General features: G+C 42.4%; 1 protein-coding gene across 1 annotated transcript in view; it reads left to right on the plus strand.

The window, feature by feature from the left end:
* ARHGEF26 (Rho guanine nucleotide exchange factor 26) overlaps positions 1-18,932 on the plus strand; it is a 129,284-nt gene that overhangs the window by 12,600 nt on the left and 97,752 nt on the right. The window contains exon 4 of the mRNA XM_066600111.1: positions 2,623-2,765. Coding sequence (XP_066456208.1) covers positions 2,623-2,765 — 143 coding nt within the window. The remainder of the gene's footprint in view (positions 1-2,622; positions 2,766-18,932) is intronic.

The raw sequence follows: 18,932 nt of genomic DNA on the forward strand, positions 1-18,932 counted from the left end.
TCGGGAGGATGGTGGGGCTACACTGCTGGATCCTCGTGGCAGATGATGGGTATGGGCAGCTATTTTGTTGTTATAACACAGTAGCAACAATCTTGGGAATGTTGTCTGGTAACCGAACAATCCCTTTAATAGATTAGTAAATTACATAAAGAAACCTGTATTGTTAGATTATAAAATATATGAAGTCACAGATGTTCTAGTCCTTGGGAACTCCTTTATTGTATGTTCACACGTAGCAAAATCCACTGCATTTCCACACCATTGGTGCAGGTTTTGACTGGTATCCTACTGCGAGTCTGCAGCCGATTTGAACCCACAACGCCGTTCCTCTCACCCAATACTGAGCCCTCACTGCACCGCACATCCCTCACTTTGCAAGCCCTACTATGCGCCACCACTGGTCAGGTGATGCGCCCACCTGACTAGTAGTGGCGCTTAGTATTGCTTGCCGGGTGAGGGATGTACGCTGCAGTGAAGGTACAGTATGGAGTGAGGAGCAGCGTTGTGGGTTCAAATCGGCTGTGGTTCCGTATCTGAATACCAGTCAACAATGGTTCAGATTTGGAAGTGGAAATTTTGCCTCTGATGCGCAGCATTTCTGCTACGTGTGAACGCACCATGAAAGGGATTCTATCACCGTGTTCATGAAGTTTGCCACTGAGCTCTGAGTTTCCGGAGATGGGCTATGCTGGCTCCATTTCACTCGCATCATATAGATTAACGACTGTAGCATTTCTGGGGTCATCGTTTCACAGGCTACTGCTGGATATCCGTCGTAGACACCTGCTACAAGGTGACTCTACAGGAGAACTTCCAGAGGGGTCATGTGTGGGGAACCTGCTGGCCAAACTACAGGGCCATGCGGTCCCATTCAGCGGATCTCAAACTGACCTGCGAGCCACTGTTGAGATGGAGTGTCCTCATGCTGGTAGCAAACCCATTGTTATTGCACAATGGCAATTCATCAAGCTACCGTACAGAAGTCATGGGACCCTTTAGTGACTGATTTATTTTACTTCAATCACTGCATTAAGTCATTTGTGGCATTTTTTTAAATTGCCACCAATGAATAAACGCATTATTATGCAAATTTACCTTTTGATTATTTTAGTGCTGAAGCAAGCATGCTCCGCACATATACCCTCCTGCAATGCTGGAAAGATCTCTTTTGCTCCTGGATAGGTATTTCCATATTCCGCGCCTCTTGGCAATGAAGCACGGCTGCCAGTTAGCTGATCGCTGTGGCTTCCAGCTTCAGTAACTGGTGGCGAGCTAAGCTAGCTGGTTTCTGCAGGGAAAATGTAATATTCGTTCCAATAAAGATGGCTGACCATGTAATACATGGACATGTCATGTCCACCAGAGAGCAGACATAGATGCTCTTTCTGAGCAGTCTCTGGCTTGTCTGAAATATCACGCCATATCATGTCCAAATGCTTGTAAAGGGACGTCCTCATGAGACCACCTGGTTAAGGTAGCATTGATTTTCATGTGGTATCTGGATTAACTATAATTTCTTGGTTTTTCCTGCAATTAGATATTGTAATCTAAATTTGCCACAAAGATGCCAATTTTCTGTTTTCGGTGGATGCAGCTAACAATCTAATGTGTATGTGACCTGACAATTGCTCACCTGACGTTTTTTTGCCATGGAAAAGTAGGATTTGGCCTTGTTGGATTCAACAATTCCAGTCCTTATCCCTAGGCACTAGAGATGTAACCCACTGCCAGGGCTGTACTGCAGCGACTTATCACCCTTCCCCAATCTGTGCATATTTCTGAGGAATGGAGGGAGAATGGTTATATAGTACATAGACCTGGTACACAAGTGCATATTGGGAGCTAAGTAATATAAAAACACTCCTTGTAGAGTGCTGAGCAGTACGTTTGAGCTATGAAATTGCAATACTAATAATAGAGGGGTTTTCTGGGACTGTAATATTGTTGGCCTATCCTAAAGGTCCTTTTACACGAGCCAATTATTGAGTCTGAACCGTCCTATGAACACGTTCTGGTCGTGCAAATGAATGAATGATCAGTTGATGAACAAGCAAATGCCTGTTCATCACCAAATCATGTAACTTCGAGAAGCATATAAATGCTCTCTGGTTGGCTGTATGTGTCGTCCCCCCCCCCCCTCCCCCCAGCTGTAGTGGGACAAACAATCGGTTGTCTCCATAGAACAGATAGTCTGCCCATGTAAAAGGACCTTTAGGATGGTCTTCGTCTCTCAGAACCCTCTGGCAGTCAGGAAGAGCCTGAGCACCAAGCTCCCTCCTTTGTTTGTGAACTTTTTCTAGTGGCTGAGTCTGGTACTGCAGCTTATTTCTATGAAGTACCAGACAGAGGCATTACAAAAAGTAGTTATTTCCCCTCTCCAAAGCGATACATTAATAATTGAGGAGGTTTATCATAAACCTGTATATAAACATAAGCTCTGTTGGACATTTTTATCTTGGCACTAAGCCAGTAAAATTTCCAGAAATGCTGTACTATTGATACAGAAGAACACTGAAACCAGATGCTGTAGAACTACCCCAGTATGGATGATGTTTGGACGTACTGTTCCCATTGTAGAACACTTTCCACTTATTAATATATGTCCTCCCCTATTTTTTTCAGAGAATGCTGTCCTGTATCAAAACTACAAGGAGAAGGCTTTAGACATTGACTCCGATGAGGAAGCCGATTGCAAAGAGCCAAAAGAAGATCTCATTGTTGTTCTGTATAAACCTTTGAGGTCCACGTGGAGTCAGCTGTCAGTGGTAAGATGTGAATATGTTTGCAGAACTTTTTGTCGTATACTCAGAAGGCTTTATTAGATGCAACAACACCTTTATAGTGAAAAGGGATTTTTGATATGATGGTATATAAATACAAGAGAGGTGAAAACATTGCTTCCCAGCAGCATGCAGACCAAATGCATATCGAGCAGCTGCTAAATTCTAATGAGCAGCCCCTGAAGCCTACCACAGGTTGGGGGGGGGGGGGGTTGCTTAGTATTATGTTTTCACATAGATAAGCCATGTTAAAGGCATTGTCCGGTTACTGGACAAGCCCTCTTTAATAGGACTCCCTGGGATAAATTAATAAACCGAGAGATACTTACCCTTCCATGGATGCTGGGATCCAGCGCTGCCGTCTGCTGCAGTCCAGGGATTTCTGGGACATATGATATCACAGGATTCTTTACACCACAATCCTAATCCACAGTCCTCTAAACAATCTTCATTGTCTTCCACAATCTTTCACAAAGCCACATCGTTCTCCATAGTCCTCCAAACAATCCCTTTCGCCCTTCACAGTCCTCCAGAGAACCCCCATAATCCTCTACACAACCACCATTGTTTTCCACACAACCCCTATCGTTGTCCATGGTCCTCCACACAACCCCCATTGTCCTCCAATGTGTCCCCAAACAACCCCCATTATCTTCTAAATAACCCATGCCACCCGGCCATATAAACTCTAGACTAGAGACAGTGCCTGCTTCTCCATGCAAGCCTGAATACTCGCCTCAATACTGGATAGGAGCAGTCGGGACTCGGAAGGGCAGGAAGGACATGCCGGCCCTGGAGTGACTGGGTGAGTTAAATGGTCACAGAGCTGCAAATGCCCCTCCCTTGCCTCATCCTCTATAATGCTGACAGCTACCACCTGCGGTCTCGCCTCCACCAAATTCAGCCTCCCCTTTGTGTTGGGCCGCATTCATAGCTATCCTTGTCTGCGGGTCGGACACCCGTGTAGTATTCCATTGGCTTAGAGCGGGAGCTTATACTTAAATTTTTTTCTCTTGCAGTTGAGCTTTCGGTGAATAGTGTATAGCGTTCCACATGAATATTCAACCACTCTTCATTCTTATCATCCTAAAGTCCGTGTCCTCAGCTTGCACAGATTTCCCTTGACTGGGTCTAATTATCTCTGTCTTATCTGTTTCCCAATATAGTACATCAATGCACACATTCAGCTAAAGAGAGAGTGGCTGCGATAAAGTAGTCCCTGCTACACATCTGTTATACGTTCTACTTGTGTTACATACTACATCTCATATTGTGCAAGCAAGATTGAAGTAGTTAAAAAGTATAAGTCCTTCTTCAAACTGTGTAACTGCTCTGCAGATTTGGGTGCGAATTATGTGCCCAAATTGGCAGAGAAATCTGCACCATCATAGCATTCTGTTGAATGCGGGTTGTGAAAAAAAAGAATTGGCATGGATTTTGTCTGGCGGCCGCACATGATTTTTACCCATTGACTGAGGCTAATACATATAGGGATCTGCCTGCACATCTGCAGTAGAGCCCTGAGGCTCAGAGTTATTTTGTGTATTATATTATATCCACGTCAGGAAAATCCGGCATGGGATCTGACCATTTACAGACCCATGTGAGCAGGACCTAAAGAATTTTGTACCTATAGGATTTGTGTTTGGCCAGTGAGCTGCAAGCTGATATCTGCAATAAACCTCAAATAGTGACTATGGTAAATTTGCAGATTCTGACTAGTAGGTGGCCTGACTTCCTGCATCTGCTTGAATTGCTTGTGTTACAAGCTGGAGCAGTCTACAGGTACTATTACTAGAGTACCGTTCACACTCGTGTAGTAGCTCTAATTGCCAGACTGGGGAAATATGAGCGCTTGTGTTAGAGCATCCCCTCATAGGGTGCAGGTGAATTTTATTTTTGTGTTCTTGGTTTACAACCTCCTCAATAAAATACAGACTGCCATATGAGGCAACCAGTAATCTGCTGGTGGCGCATTAGACGCACCCTGTCCTGTCACAGCCACCGCTCACAGGGAACGCAGAAGGAATGTGAGAATTTATTAGGAAAGCAATGAGGAACGTCTCTGGAAATAAAAGTTAGGGAATTATTTCCCTAATATATGTGACTCGCATGTTTTTTACATACGTTGAAATCCCCAAGTAACAGAATTAAAAAGATCTGTTTAGCCAGTAGTGGAGCGGCTTCTCTGCCTGAAACCTCTTTCCCATAGTTGAATGAATAGAGGCTGGAGTAGGTTGCAGGGCGCCCATCCTTTGTCCCTCCGTGCCCCACAAAGTGAGCCTTTGTGGAGGGAGGGGAGGGGAGGGGATGCCGCATGCTGGAGAGACCTTGGGAAGTTCTGCGGTAGCAGAGAGAAGTTTTAGAGCACACCGTTCAATGGGTTTTGTTAACAGGTTATTGAAATGCTGAGGCCATTGGAAGAAGCTTGTATTTTAGTTGAGCAGGAGCCAGTCTCTGCACTCCGTGTGCTGGAGAACAGCGGCTACAGATGATGGGAGACGTATGTTAACAATCATTTATTTCTTGTGTCCCCCGTGTGAACCTCTCTTATGACAGACGCTGCCTAGTAGACCGTTTATTTGGTCAGATTTTTATTTATACATCGATGAAGTAGAACTACTTCTGGCACAATGTGGATTTCTTCGGTTTAGTAAGGGTAAATCAAAAAAAGTTCTTGGAGTTAGGTGATGGCACCGGAGTCGGGTGCAGGGGGCATCCAAGGCATGATACATAATGACACCAGTGAGCAATGTTGTCCTCCTATGACTGCTTTAACAACTACAAGGGCAAGTCAGGTTTTTACTTGTTCGACCTCTTTCACGAGCGTATTTGTAAACGTCCGTAAGTATCCAGATATGCTGACTTTTGCATATATATAGCAAAAGCATAGTCTTGGCGTGTCTGACTAATAGCCAGCGTACATTAGACTTATAAGGAGCGTTTCCTGTTCTATAGTGTATGGCCGGGCTCACCCGACCATATGCGTAAAACGCTGCGTGAGTCACGTAGGGTTTTACCACTGTAGAGCCGGCCTATCACAGCGATGATATTGTACTGCGCATGACGGCGTATTTCACGCATGCTGACATGTTCCGTCTTTCTGTTTTTTTCTTGTTTGTTTAAATTTTCCACGCTGTCGCTTTAAATTGTGTATAGGTGGCATTGATTGCACCCCCATAGAGAACAATTGGCTTTCGCACACAATGCATGGCAGAATAGAACATGCTGCGTTCTTGTTTTTGCTCGCATATTACGCAATGCATACACGCAAATGTGAGTGAAACCGTGTAAGGCAATGTATTTGCCTGCGAATTATCGCGCATCACAGGCGCGGAGGTTACGTGCGTAATAACGTAATCTTACACTCGTGTGAGCCGGGCCTAGGTCAAACCTACAGCTAAAATATGATGTGAATGGAGCCATTGATCCATTAAAAAGAAAATGTTATGAAAAGTGTCAACTGTGCCTTATGACTTGTTTTTAGGGTACGGCCATACGTTGCAGATTTGGGTGTGGATCTGCCCAATTCTCAAAATAGGCCATCAACCTTTGATCGAATGTGGGGGTCCACCGCGGGTGATTCCTGGTGATCAGCTGAGTGAAGAGGCCTCAGTCCTGGAGTGAGCGTTGCAGCCTCTTCAGTGTTCACATCGGAACACAAACCTCTTCATACTCGGGATGCCATATTATTAATAGCCACCGTTCTGAGGCTTGTCCCATTCACTTCATTGGAAGACGCCTGCAGTACTCGGAACACCCACTATAAATAATTCTGAATTTTGAGAACGACCACAGTGGTGCTCAGATGGAAACATTGAAGAGGCTGTAGTACTTCCACTAGAGCTGCGCCCCCGTCACTCCTGAGCAGTGGATCCCCACCGATTTAATATATTGATGGCTTATTCTAATTCACCAATTTTAAAAGGTTGGATACCCCTTTAAAAAACAACAAAACACAGGTTAATTTATGCTATGAATTATTTCTGCCGCACGTTGATAAGATTCCTTGATTGTACTTACACGAAAATTTTATTTGCTGCCCACTCGCCACTTTCCTGAAAGTGGACAATAGTAGTGACCCTCACAGCCTGAGAGATTTACTATTATTTACACTAGAAACTGGCGGAAATGATGATGAAAATCTTCTCATTGATGACATACAATGGGCCTGGAAAGTCTTCAGACCCTTTCGCTTTTTTTTTTTTTTTTTTACATTTTATTACTCTATGGCCTTGTGCAAATGAAAAAAAAATCAAGTTTTGCCCATCAATCTGCACTCAGTCCCCCATAATGACAAAGTGAAAACTGAATTTTAAAAAATGTATAAAGATTTCTGAAAAATGAAAAACTCACAAGCAATGATTCAGACACTGTACGCAGTACTTCGTTGGAGTACCTTTGGCAGCGATTACAGCCTCCAGTCTTTTTGGGCATGAAGCCACAAGGTTTGCACACCTGGATTTGGGGATTTTCTGCCATTCTTCTCTGCAGATCCTCTCAAACTCTGTCAGGTTGGATGGGGCCAGCTGTGGACGGCCAGGTCTCTCCAGAGAGGTTTGATTGGGTCCAAGTCAGAGCTCTGGCCAGGTCACTCAAGGACATTCACAGAGTTGTCCCTAAGCTGCTCCTGTGTTGCCTTGGCTGTGTGCTTATGGTGATTGTCTTGTTGAAAGTTGAACCTTCTGTCCAGTCTGAGGTCCCTTTTGCTCAGGACAGGTTTTCACTAAGAATATCTCTGTCCTTTGCTCCATTTAGCTTTCCATCAACCCTGACCAGTCTCTCTGTCCCAGCCGTTGAAAACCCCTACAGCATGATGATACCAGCAGCATGCTTCATTGTAGGGATGGTATTGCACTGGTGATGAGCGTCGCCTGGTTTCCTCCTGACATAACACTTACAGCTGAAGCCAAAAATTTCAATCTTCAATTCTTCAGACCAGAGAGTCTTGTTTCTCACAGTCTGAAACTCCTCTAGCTGCTTTTTGGCAAGCTCTAGGCGGGCTTTCATGTGTCTCTTACTGAGGAAAGGCTTCTTTCTGGCCACTCTGCCATAAAGCCCAGATTGGTGGAGTGCTGCAGTGATGGTTGACCTTCTGGAAGTTTCTCCCATCTGCACACAGGATCTTTGGAGCTCAGCCAGAGTAATCATTGGGTTCTTGGTCACTTCTCTTACCAACTCCCTTCTTCCCCGATTATTTAGTTTGGTGGGTCGGCGGCTCTAGGAAGAGTCCTGGTTGTTCCAAACGTCTTCCATTTGGGAACTTTCAGTGCAGCACAATTTCTTTCTGTAGCTTTCCTCAGATCTGTGCCTCCACACAATCCTGTCTCTGATCTCTACAGGCAGTCCTTTCCTCCTCATGGCTTGATTTTGGCTTTCATATGCATTGTGAGCTGTGAGACCTTATATAGACAGAGGTATATCTTTTATGTCCAATCAAATGAATTTACCGCAGGTGACTCCAATTAAGGTATAGAAACAACGTAAAATGTTAGTTTTTCATTCTTTAACAAAAATACTAATATTTCTTACATTCTGTTTTCACACTGTCATTATGGGGTATTGAGTGCAGAATGATGGGGAAAACTTGGCATTTTTAACTTTGAATAATACCACAACCTAACAAATTACAAAAAGACTTTGCGGACCCATTGTAGACTTCACATTCATTTGCACAGTTTAGCCAGGCGTATGCCAAATTTTTTTCTTATTGGATTTGGTACACTTCACTTCAGTGTACTTTAGACTTAACCCTTTAAGGATGAAGCGCGGTAAATATACAGAGCTTGGTCTGGGGCTTTAATCCCAGCGGATAGCAGAAGTACGGCACAGGATTAAAGCTTGTGCAATTAAGCATAGCAGGTCAGGTCCTTGGCTGTCGGACACAGCCAAGGACCCGGAGGTGAAGGGAAAAATGTTTTTTAACTTCTTCTACCTTCTGCTTTTCAGGCTACATGGTGCTATGTACTAAAGAAAGAAAGTGAAAGTGTTTCTTCCACTATGCAACTTGGCAATCATGTGACCGCTGGGTGCCCCCTGCTATGGCAGAGCTGTGTGGTACTAGCAACCCTGATCAGCTCTGCCAGTAACTACTGTCACTACAGGAAGATGTTTTCCCCTGTAACTGGGACATCCTATGGATGCTGCTCATATGGATTCCCCAGCTACAGTGGAAAAGTGTGTAATAAAAAAAAAGAATGTGAATGTGCCCCAGAGGTCTTATATGAAATCATGGCGGACATAGATAGTTAAAAAAAAAAGTAGTTACAAAAATACTGTATATACTCGAGTATAAGCCTAGTTTTTCAGCACGTTTTTTTGTGCTGAAAAGCCCCCCCTGGCTTATACTCGAGTCAGGGAAGGCTTAACAACAAATCTCCATACTCCCCTCCCAGCCGACGTCTGTGTCTCTGGCAGTGGTGCTGCAGGCTGCTTGAATTCTTTCCGCTGTCACTCCCCGCCGTCCTCTTTGCTCGGCTCTATCATCCCCCGCTGTCAGCGCTGTGTAAGTAAGAGCTGTGATTGGATCGAGCGTCAGCCAATCACAGCCAGTGCTCGATCATTCACAGCCAAAACTGTACAAATCCAAAGCGTCCGAAACAAAATGAGGAACCCATTCCCGTACTTTATATTAGCATAAATATACTAATTTTAAAAATGACTGTATATTAAAAAAACATTTTTTTAGCTCTTTACCCCCAATAAAGCAAAAACAAAATATAGCCCTATACGTCACGTGAAAAAAAATCCACAACAATAATTTTGGAAGCTGAAGTGAAAAGAAAATAGGGCAATAAAACCACCACATGGGTAAAATCCCTAAAAAGTGTCTGGTCCTTTAGGACCAAAACACCCTGGTTCTTAAGGGGTTAAATTGACAGATTAAAACACTGGTATAAGAACATTTCCCCTATAGTGTGCTGCACCTATAAGGTGGCTCCCTGCCACCTATAGTGTTTGGTTACCAGCCTCCGTATGTTACATGTATGACGAAAAAATGTATGCAGAACCCATAAAGAGCACATGTAACAGAATAACTTGTGTGTGCTTAGTGTCGACAGATGTTCCCTTAATTGGCTGTATGGATACCTGTGGGGCTCAAATGAAATCTGGTGTGAGGTTTTTCATAAATGGATCAATAAATCTCTTTCCGTGTCAGTTTGCCATTTGCTCATTTTAAGCCATTAAAACTTCAGTGGAAATAATAATAATTGCAGAACTGGCTGAATGAATGGAGGTTGTATCCAGCTCTGTGGAGGGCAGCATGGACGTGAGCCAAGACCTGGATTTCACTATTCTGGTCACAAATCCAAGTTAGCATTCATCCCCATTACCCGCGAGAGACCTGGCCCCAGGAATCTTGTCTCTGAAAGGGCTCTGGTGGCTGGATAGAAATGAAGCACGGTGCGTCTGTTTATAAGATGTAGCATCCGTGGACTTTGTCATTATCCATCTTGTAATTAATGTAACCGATTGCTCTGCATTGCTTCTGTAACTCGTATGAAGTCTCCAGTACATCTGTGTATATAGCATACGATTAGGAAAAGTTTTGCAAAGTTTTGCCCCATTTTTTTTATGTTTGGCCCATTTCATACCTGCGCTTTTGCTTCCTGTCTTTCTGTTCCGTCGCAGGAGCAGCAAAACGGAAAAACACATTTGTTTTCCTGCCAAGAAGAATGAATTGAAACTGAAGACCCTCGGTTTCCGTCCATTTCTCTTCTGCTTTTTACATTGTACTTTTTGTTTCCACTTCAAAAAATGGATGAAAACAAATGTGTTTTTTCTTTTTACATTGTAGTCAATGGGAGATGGAAAAAAAACTGAAAGCCATCCGTTATTCTTTCATGTTTTTGTATCCGGTTTTATTTCTGAGCTGAAAAATGGAAGTGAAAGAAATAAATGAAAAGCATACTTTCTGTCTTATTAAAGGATCCAGCAAAATGATGAGGTTGCTTTCCATTCATTTGCATTTCACTTCTGTTTTGTACAACGGAAATCGCTGAAAAAGCGCTAATGTGAACTCAGTCTTACACAGTTTTACACAACTTTTTTAACAGGAACTGATCCAGTTCTCACTTATCCTTTCTGACCTTCTATGGTTTTTCACAGGTGCAGATAAGTGAACATTTGTGCTGAATTTGTCTTTTTATTGCAGAACAGTAGATAGTAGAATAACAGGTAAAATGGTAGCTTCTGAGGACATACAGCCTCTCTGGTATTTTATATGGCATATTTGTAAACCTGGAGGTGACAGGACTCACCTAGGCAGTAGAGAGTGAACTGGTGTCAGTATACGGATTTTGCCTGTATGTCTCTATGCTAATTGAGTCCATAGTCCAGTTTTATGCGCTACACAATGCACTGGCTCTTGGAAGGTTGTGTTAAATGTGGCTTCCAATTTTTCATATTGGACTATGGACTACTAATATTTGCATATGTCTAAATGAACATAATGTGCAATGAAAGTAAAAGGAATACTGAGTATAGAATATACACAAAACATTACACCTTTGTATCAAACCTTGTCATGCGTGTATGTAATAATTACAGAGGGCGGCCCAACGTACTGATCTACTGATACAGAAGGAGAAGGGCAGGTACCAGTACCGCTTTGTAGCAGTAATGCTTTACAGAGGAGGTTGCACTGGTGCAAAATACTGATGTACAACCACTCGCACACCTACCGCATATTGGGGTAGGGGGTTTCCTACCTAGTATTATACTTGCACATAGATAAGGCACAAAGCCTGCCAGTCACACAGATATGTGTAGTGCATTATGCAGCCTTACAGCCTATAATGACACACATAGTACGCTCATTGTAAAAAAGAAAAAAAAAAGTCCCTAGAAGAAGTTGTCGTTTTGCTGGAAAACTCGGCATGCAGTTACATCTCAGGCAGATATCTAAATAATTAGAGTTGTGGTGTGATTAGATGTCACATGAGGCTCTAATAGTGGTTCCACTCTTGGCCTATAAAAAGGCTCTCAGAGACTACTTGTCTGTAGTGGACCTTTTTTTCCGCTTGTGTAGAGCTTGTTGACCGCTAGACAAGTCTCTATGATTCAATGAAAGAGATGTCGCCCAGTTAAGAGAGGTTGAGAGGGGCGCATCATTGGTATGGGAGAAGCTGGATAGTTGTATCTACAAATTACCTGCTTTCTGGCCATTCTGACTAAACTGTTAGGAGGTGTTGGGACCATCTGGATGGGTGAGGGCATGCACACAAGGCAACCGGGCTCAAGACACCCTCGAGAGACCAACATGTAAATGTAGAAAATGCATTACAACCTAAACTGAGATATCAGAAGCTGCAAAAATCCTGTAGGCTTACAAACCCTGTGAACTTAATTCTTCACCCTGTGGTTTGTTAATAATGAAGCTGCATTGTAGAAAGTCATCCTACATAGATTCAGGCCAACAACCTAGGAGATGGACCAGCCAGGGCTGCTTCCCCTCATTTCATTGGAGCCATAGCAGCTACAATGCTGCCTCTTTGATCAGCATGTTATAGAGCATGAAGAGCCAAGCTTCTCCTGCTCTATAACATGCTGTTGGCAGAGCGGGCTGCATTTGTAATGTGGCAGGGTCCCTTTAATGCCCCAAGTAAATTCTTGGTTTCCATGTTTACAGTTCATCCCATTTATGCAAGTCAAGTAATTTCCATTAATTCCCTGTATTTATTTCATAACAAAATAAGAATTCATGAAATTTCCAAGAAGACTGGAGAATGATGGGATTCCACATATAAACAGCTGTCTCCTTGTAAGTACTCTTTCCAAGCGTCTGCTTTTTGTGTATTGTGAATTTCCCATTGACTTTTAGTCCCTGGTACCATCTGAAGCAGATAAGAGCATGTTGGAATATTTCCAGCAAAGACATAGAGCAATTAGGACAGAGCAATTATGTTATGTATTGGACTCAAAATGAGACTGTCACTTGTGTTTATGGGATTATTTTATCTGGTTGGCGTGTAAATATCTCAACTTTATGCTTGAATCCGGTTTAAAGGAGCTGCATTTTGTGTGTCTTAATATTGCCGTACTACTTGTAGGCCCTATTCCCACTCTTCTCCTTAAGTGTCACTACTAATACAAGGGTCACTACTATATTTAACTTGTTTCTCTTCAGCTATCTTTCTCTCCTCCTTTTAAACATGCTGTCTAGAGATGAGCGAACCTACTCGGCCATTTCCCTTTTTTCGCCCGAGCGCCGCGATTTTCGAGTACTTCCGTACACGGGTGAAAAGATTCGGGGGGCACCGTGGGTGAGTGGGGGGTTGCAGCGGGGAGTGGGGGGGGGGGAGGGAGAGAGAGGGCTCCCCACTGTTCCCCGCTGCTACCCCCAGCTCCGCCACGCCTCCCCCCGGCGCCCCCCGAATTTTTTTACCCGAGTACGGAAGTACTCGAAAATCGCGGTGCTCGATCGAGTAATTACTCGAAACGAGTATATTCGCTCATCTCTAATGCTGTCATATCCCCATTACTAAAGGAACAGTCTCTTGACTCTACCTGTATTGCTAACTACTAACCATCTCCCCTTTATATCCTGGAATGTCTCGTCTAATAAGGTACCTTGAAACTAACTCTATCCTTGACCCCTTACAGTCTAGTTTTCGTTATCTGCATTCTACTGAAATCGTTCTTAAAGTGTCTTCTGATGACCAAATCGATCGGAGACCACTCTCTACTGATCCTCCTAGATCTCTCTGTGACATTGGTTACCATAGATCACCAAATCCTCCTCAATATGCTCTTCTCTTTTGGTCTTAAGGATACTGCGCTTTAATGGTTTTCCTTCCGCACCTCTGACCGCTCATTCTGTGTATCATTTGCCAGCTCTACTTCTTTTTCTCTTTCTCTTGTATTTTGAGTTCATCGTGGTTCTGTCCTTAGTCCTCTCCTCTTTTCCATCTACATGGCCCTTATTGGGGAAACTATCAGTAGATTTGGGTTTCAATACCATGTTTATGCTAATGTTACCAAATGATATACTTCTTCCTTTGACATCACACCTCTTGCTTCAACAAAATGTCAGTGATTGTCTGTTCACTGTTTCTAACACTATGTTGTGTGTCTGTCTAAAACTGAACTTCTTGTGTATCTGCCATCTACTAAGCAACCTAAATCTGATAGCTCTTCATTTCAGTCTGTGGTACCATCATAACTCCTTGGCAGCATATCTGCGGTCTTGGGGTCATATTTGATTCTGATCGATCTTCCCATATTCAGTCACTTGCACCTCAAAAACATCTCACAAATCCACCCTTTCCTTACTGTGGAAACTGCAAAAACTTATTGTTGCCCTTATCCAATCTCTGCTTTATTACTGCAACTTGCTTCCCCTCTCTAAACTCTCCCCTCTCCAATTCATTCTGAGTGCAGTAGCCAGGCTTGTCTTCTTGTCAAGCCACTACACTGAAGCCTCCACCTTGCGTTGGTCACTGCACTGGCTACCCGTCAAATACAGATTACAATATAACAGTGCTGCACCACCCTCATCTCGGTCTACCACCCTATATCTCCTCTCTCGTCTCTGTCTACTGCCCTACTCGTGCTCTCTGCTCTGTTAAGGCCCTTAGACTGAATTCCTCTCTAATCTGGACCTCCCATTTCCGCTTCCAAAATTTTTCCCACGTAGCACCAGTTCTCCTGAATGTGCTACCCCAGCCAAGTGGATTAATTCTCAACACCCACAGCTTTTAAGCATACTCTAAAAACGCATCTTTTAATGGAGGCCTTACTATATTTCCTAATCTAAACTCTTCTCCACCTACCCTGCATGTATTGTATACTCTCCCTTGGAAATCTGACCCCCTTTTTCCCCTATATCCCCCACACACCACATCATGCCTCTTATCTGTTTATTTGCAAACACGGCTGGTGATCAACACAGCTCTACGTGTATATGTATAGTATCCTACGTGCATGCTTCCTTATAGTATGTAAACTCTTGTAAGCTGTGCCCTCACCCCTATTGCCCAGGGTTAATATGTCTTTGGCTTGACTTTTTTAACTTTTCCGGTTCATAAAACTCAATTTTAATTTTTCTGGAAAAATGGACGTTTTGTTCACATATGCTGCCCCAACAAGAGAAAACTAAGACAGGATAATAATAAGGCCAAAAGAGCAGAAAAAACCTGCATGTGAAAAACCAAAATGGTTTAGCATCTCCTGTTTCCACCAAATCTTTGCTGGTGCTCATTTTATGGAATCTTCCTCTTACCCTCCTCACTTTCCACACTGATCATATATATCTTTAAAAACCTGAAAAAAATTACACAATATGGTAAAACCTCAATCTATCCCTCTAAAAAGGATTTTGTCTCTGTTGAACTACTCCAGCAAATTATCCCTCACTTGAACGTATCTAGATGGATTTCCTAGGGTATATTCAGCCTTACACACATTTCACAAGAAGAACTTCTTATCGCTTTCGAACAACTCTGATCTGCATACTGGTACTTCCCAAATTTCAGGGGACTCTATAAATACTTACAAATACAACATTTCCTTCTTAAGCATAAATCTTCACGATTATAGTGTACCTTATATATATTTTACGTTATTCTTGAGGAGAATTAAAGGGCTTTTAGATTGTTCAGATTTTCAAAAACATACCCGTTTAAGGAATGGGAGAATGAATTAAACCATTAACTGTAATAATGAGGAATGGAAACGGGCTCTCACACATACTGAGACGCTAATGAAGATAAGTTTCAGATGGTACTACACAATGATGCGTTTAGCCCAAATGCACCCGTATTGCCCAGCTGTCTGGTGGAGGACTTGTGGCAACATGGGTACATTACTAACGTATTTTGGTAGTTGCCTTTTTCTCCAGCAATAATGGGATGCTGCCTTTCAATTATTTTCATCTCTGGTTGGTTACACAATCCAAAAATTCTCATCAGCACAATTAAATTTGGGTTATCATGCAATCCCATCCAAATATACAATTTTAGGAAGCAAATTATTTGCCTTTTATCAAACTTGGTCATAGTGAAACATCGTAAAAGTTATTGATTTTCCCACCATTGGTGAAACAGTTGCATTGATCAACCAGACCTACATATATGAGAATGCATGCTTGTAATACATTGCCATTTCCCAATTTTCATAATATATGGAAAGCATGGACAATATATAAAAGATTGATTATGATATTCCCACCTGACGCATTCCTTTAAATACCCATGCTATATAAAAACACTTTAACTACCTGGTATTAAACACTTCATCTATTTTATTCTTTCTTAATAGTTTGTTTCTTTAACCTTTTGTATCAAGAATATTTGGCTTGATATGCTTTAGGACTGGATCCAGATCATATACCATCATCAACTTATATGTTTTTGTTTTTGTTTCTTTTTAATGAAAACAGCAGCTGATTTCATTCTCTGTATCTGATGTCCTACTGATTCAGCATGTTCTGTTCTGTTCTGAAATTTTAAAAATTTAAATAAAGTATCGAAACAAAAAATAATAGTAAAATGAACAATGGAAGCAATATGCTTCTTGATTGGTTAACATGGCCATCTTGAGACTCGGAGGCACTAATTGCAACAGCACCCCTTTCCCCCGCAAGTCAAGTTCTCCTCCTATTACCTCTGTACTTTTCTAATCTGTTTGCAATTTAAGACCTCTAGATGAATGCCTCAAATAAATTGTATTGCTCCTAAAGCCACGTTCACACTTGCATATTACGGTCAGTATTTTGCATTTAGGCCAAAAATAAAAGTGGAACCTATAGAGAGAAAGGTATAATGGAAAGATTTTGCACATCTTTTCTGTTTCAGGTCTCTTTACAAATCCGGACCAACATACGGCCATGTGACAGTGGCCTAAATATGTGCTATCTGTATAATACAAGGGTTTCGTATGTTTGAGTCAAAAGAATAATGACAAATGTATGGCCTGGTAAAGTTTGTAAGTCCATGATGATTTGAATTAACGTTACTTATGGAGATTGTAAATTATTATTTTGGCTTTTGGTTAGATATTCTCACTCTTGGAGGCAGACGGTCTCGAGTGTAAATGAGGTATAGAATTTCTTTTAAATTGTCCAAACGTCACGGCACTGGATACTGAATGTAATGTTGTGACTTTCAAACAAAGAGCAGATTGTCGACGGATATTCTGATGTGACCGGTGAAATATGCTTTTGATTTGATTTGGATTTTGGGAATTAAATCATACTTGGAGGCGCTAGAATAGAAATCTCTGATACATCAGAACCTGGAAAGCAAAATAACGTGTTGCATCCAGTGTGTTTGTCTGTGAGAAACTTGTGCGCTGGTCCAGAAAGAAGGCAAAATAAAAAAAACAAACATGGATTTCTGATGACTCAATTCATAAGCTCATATACAAGCGCAAAACAGTAATACACACTGACCCAGCAATGCTGATCTTCTACTTCTGGGCTCAGATGTAAAAGGATTGCATATCTACTGATTAAAAATGGATTGGATATCTGGTTTTAGAAAGTCTGTGAGGGAAAAAAAAAGATAATTTTTAGACATTGGCTGTTTTGCATCCTAGCCAATCAATCAAAACAAAGACCCCAAGAAGGATACTCGTGTGGGTCAATGGGGTTTAATGTGTAGACGCGCAAAACAGAACAATTGCACCGGAAAAGTTGTAAGAAAACTTTTTGTTTTGCTTTTTATTACCAATTAATCAGAAGCGCTCTCTATTATGATACAACACTGGTGACACAGTTGTTGCCTATTACAAATTGAGATGGAACCTAGACTTGTAGTTAGTGGTAAATCACAAGCATTACCTTTAGCACTTGTGTTTATAGCATCCTTAAGGCTACCTCAGACGGCCATAGGCACCATAGAAACACGTGAACAGGTGCACAAATCTAATGTTTGTGTTCCTGTTCAGATGGCACAGGCCCTGGCACATATACGCCGAGGCCGCAATGCCGTTGCCTCCCCTTCCCTCACCATCTCACCACCTCTCTCCTTCCCTATGGCTGTTTGCAATGGGAGTGGGTGGGTTAGGGGCGGAGCTAGTCCGCCCCTTCCCATTGCTGGCTGTGGACAAGAAGCATGAAGGGGGTGGAGCTTGGCTTAGCTCCACCCCATCCCACCCCCTCCCAAACAGTCAGAGGGGAGGAGAATAGGGAGGGAGTTTAGCAGTCACGCTGCTAAACTCCCTCCCACCTCCCTTCTCCGACCGCTGTCATTGGCTCCCATAGGAGCCCATGCAACGGCCGATGTATTCCATCCAGAGAACTAGTTCCAGGACTATCTTTTCGGCCCGGCGTGGAAGTGCCCGGGCTATAGTGCCCCGGCCGGGCACTTTTACGCCACGGGAATACACACATGTGATCTTATGCATTGGAATCCAATGCATCAGATCGTAGCGTATATTGGCCGGCCGTGAAAACGGCGGCCGATATACGCTTGTGTAACAGAGCCTTTAGGCTATCTTCATATGGTGGATTTCTCTGTGGACTTGACATGAAATGATGATTACATACAAACTCTGCATAAAATTTGTCGTCAAATATGCATCCAAAAGTATCCCATTAATTTGAATGGGATTTTAAATCCATGTTTTACAAAAATGTCATAATGAGAGTCAATTTAGCTTGTTTCCCCATATTATGGTATGATTATGTTTGTGGATTATCTGTAGGCTTTTTCATACCTTCTCCATTATAATAACCCAATGATAATTATATAATGCAAATGTATTCTACAGTGATTTACCATAAGGAGCAGCAGTAAACATGCAAAATGCAAAAGCCTGTAAAAGCTTATAAATTAAAGGGCTAATATCATAGAGCTGCCCACATATGGAGATCAACTTTTTTTTTCTTTTTGGCTACCTACATTCTTTTGCTACAGAAAATTGTCTGCCATCTTGGATTGCTTTCTCATGGGTGACTAGTGAACAGTGGCAACCTGGTGAATGATTTCTTATGTGCCCTCTACTATATCAGAGATGCTGGGGTTTATTTGAAATGTTGATGATCAGTGTGTCCTGCAATTCACACTAATTCTCGCAGTTAGCTGTGTTCTTCATTGATGCGTAAGCCGAGTGACTCCTCGTGCAGCTGCGAGAATCAGTATGCTGGGGTTAATGCGGGTAAAGAGTCAGCTCGTTAAGCTGATGGTGAGAGCTGGTCTGAAACTTAGC

This window comes from Eleutherodactylus coqui, chromosome 1 (assembly GCF_035609145.1).
Source record: "Eleutherodactylus coqui strain aEleCoq1 chromosome 1, aEleCoq1.hap1, whole genome shotgun sequence".
Lineage (NCBI taxonomy): Eukaryota > Metazoa > Chordata > Amphibia > Anura > Eleutherodactylidae > Eleutherodactylus > Eleutherodactylus coqui.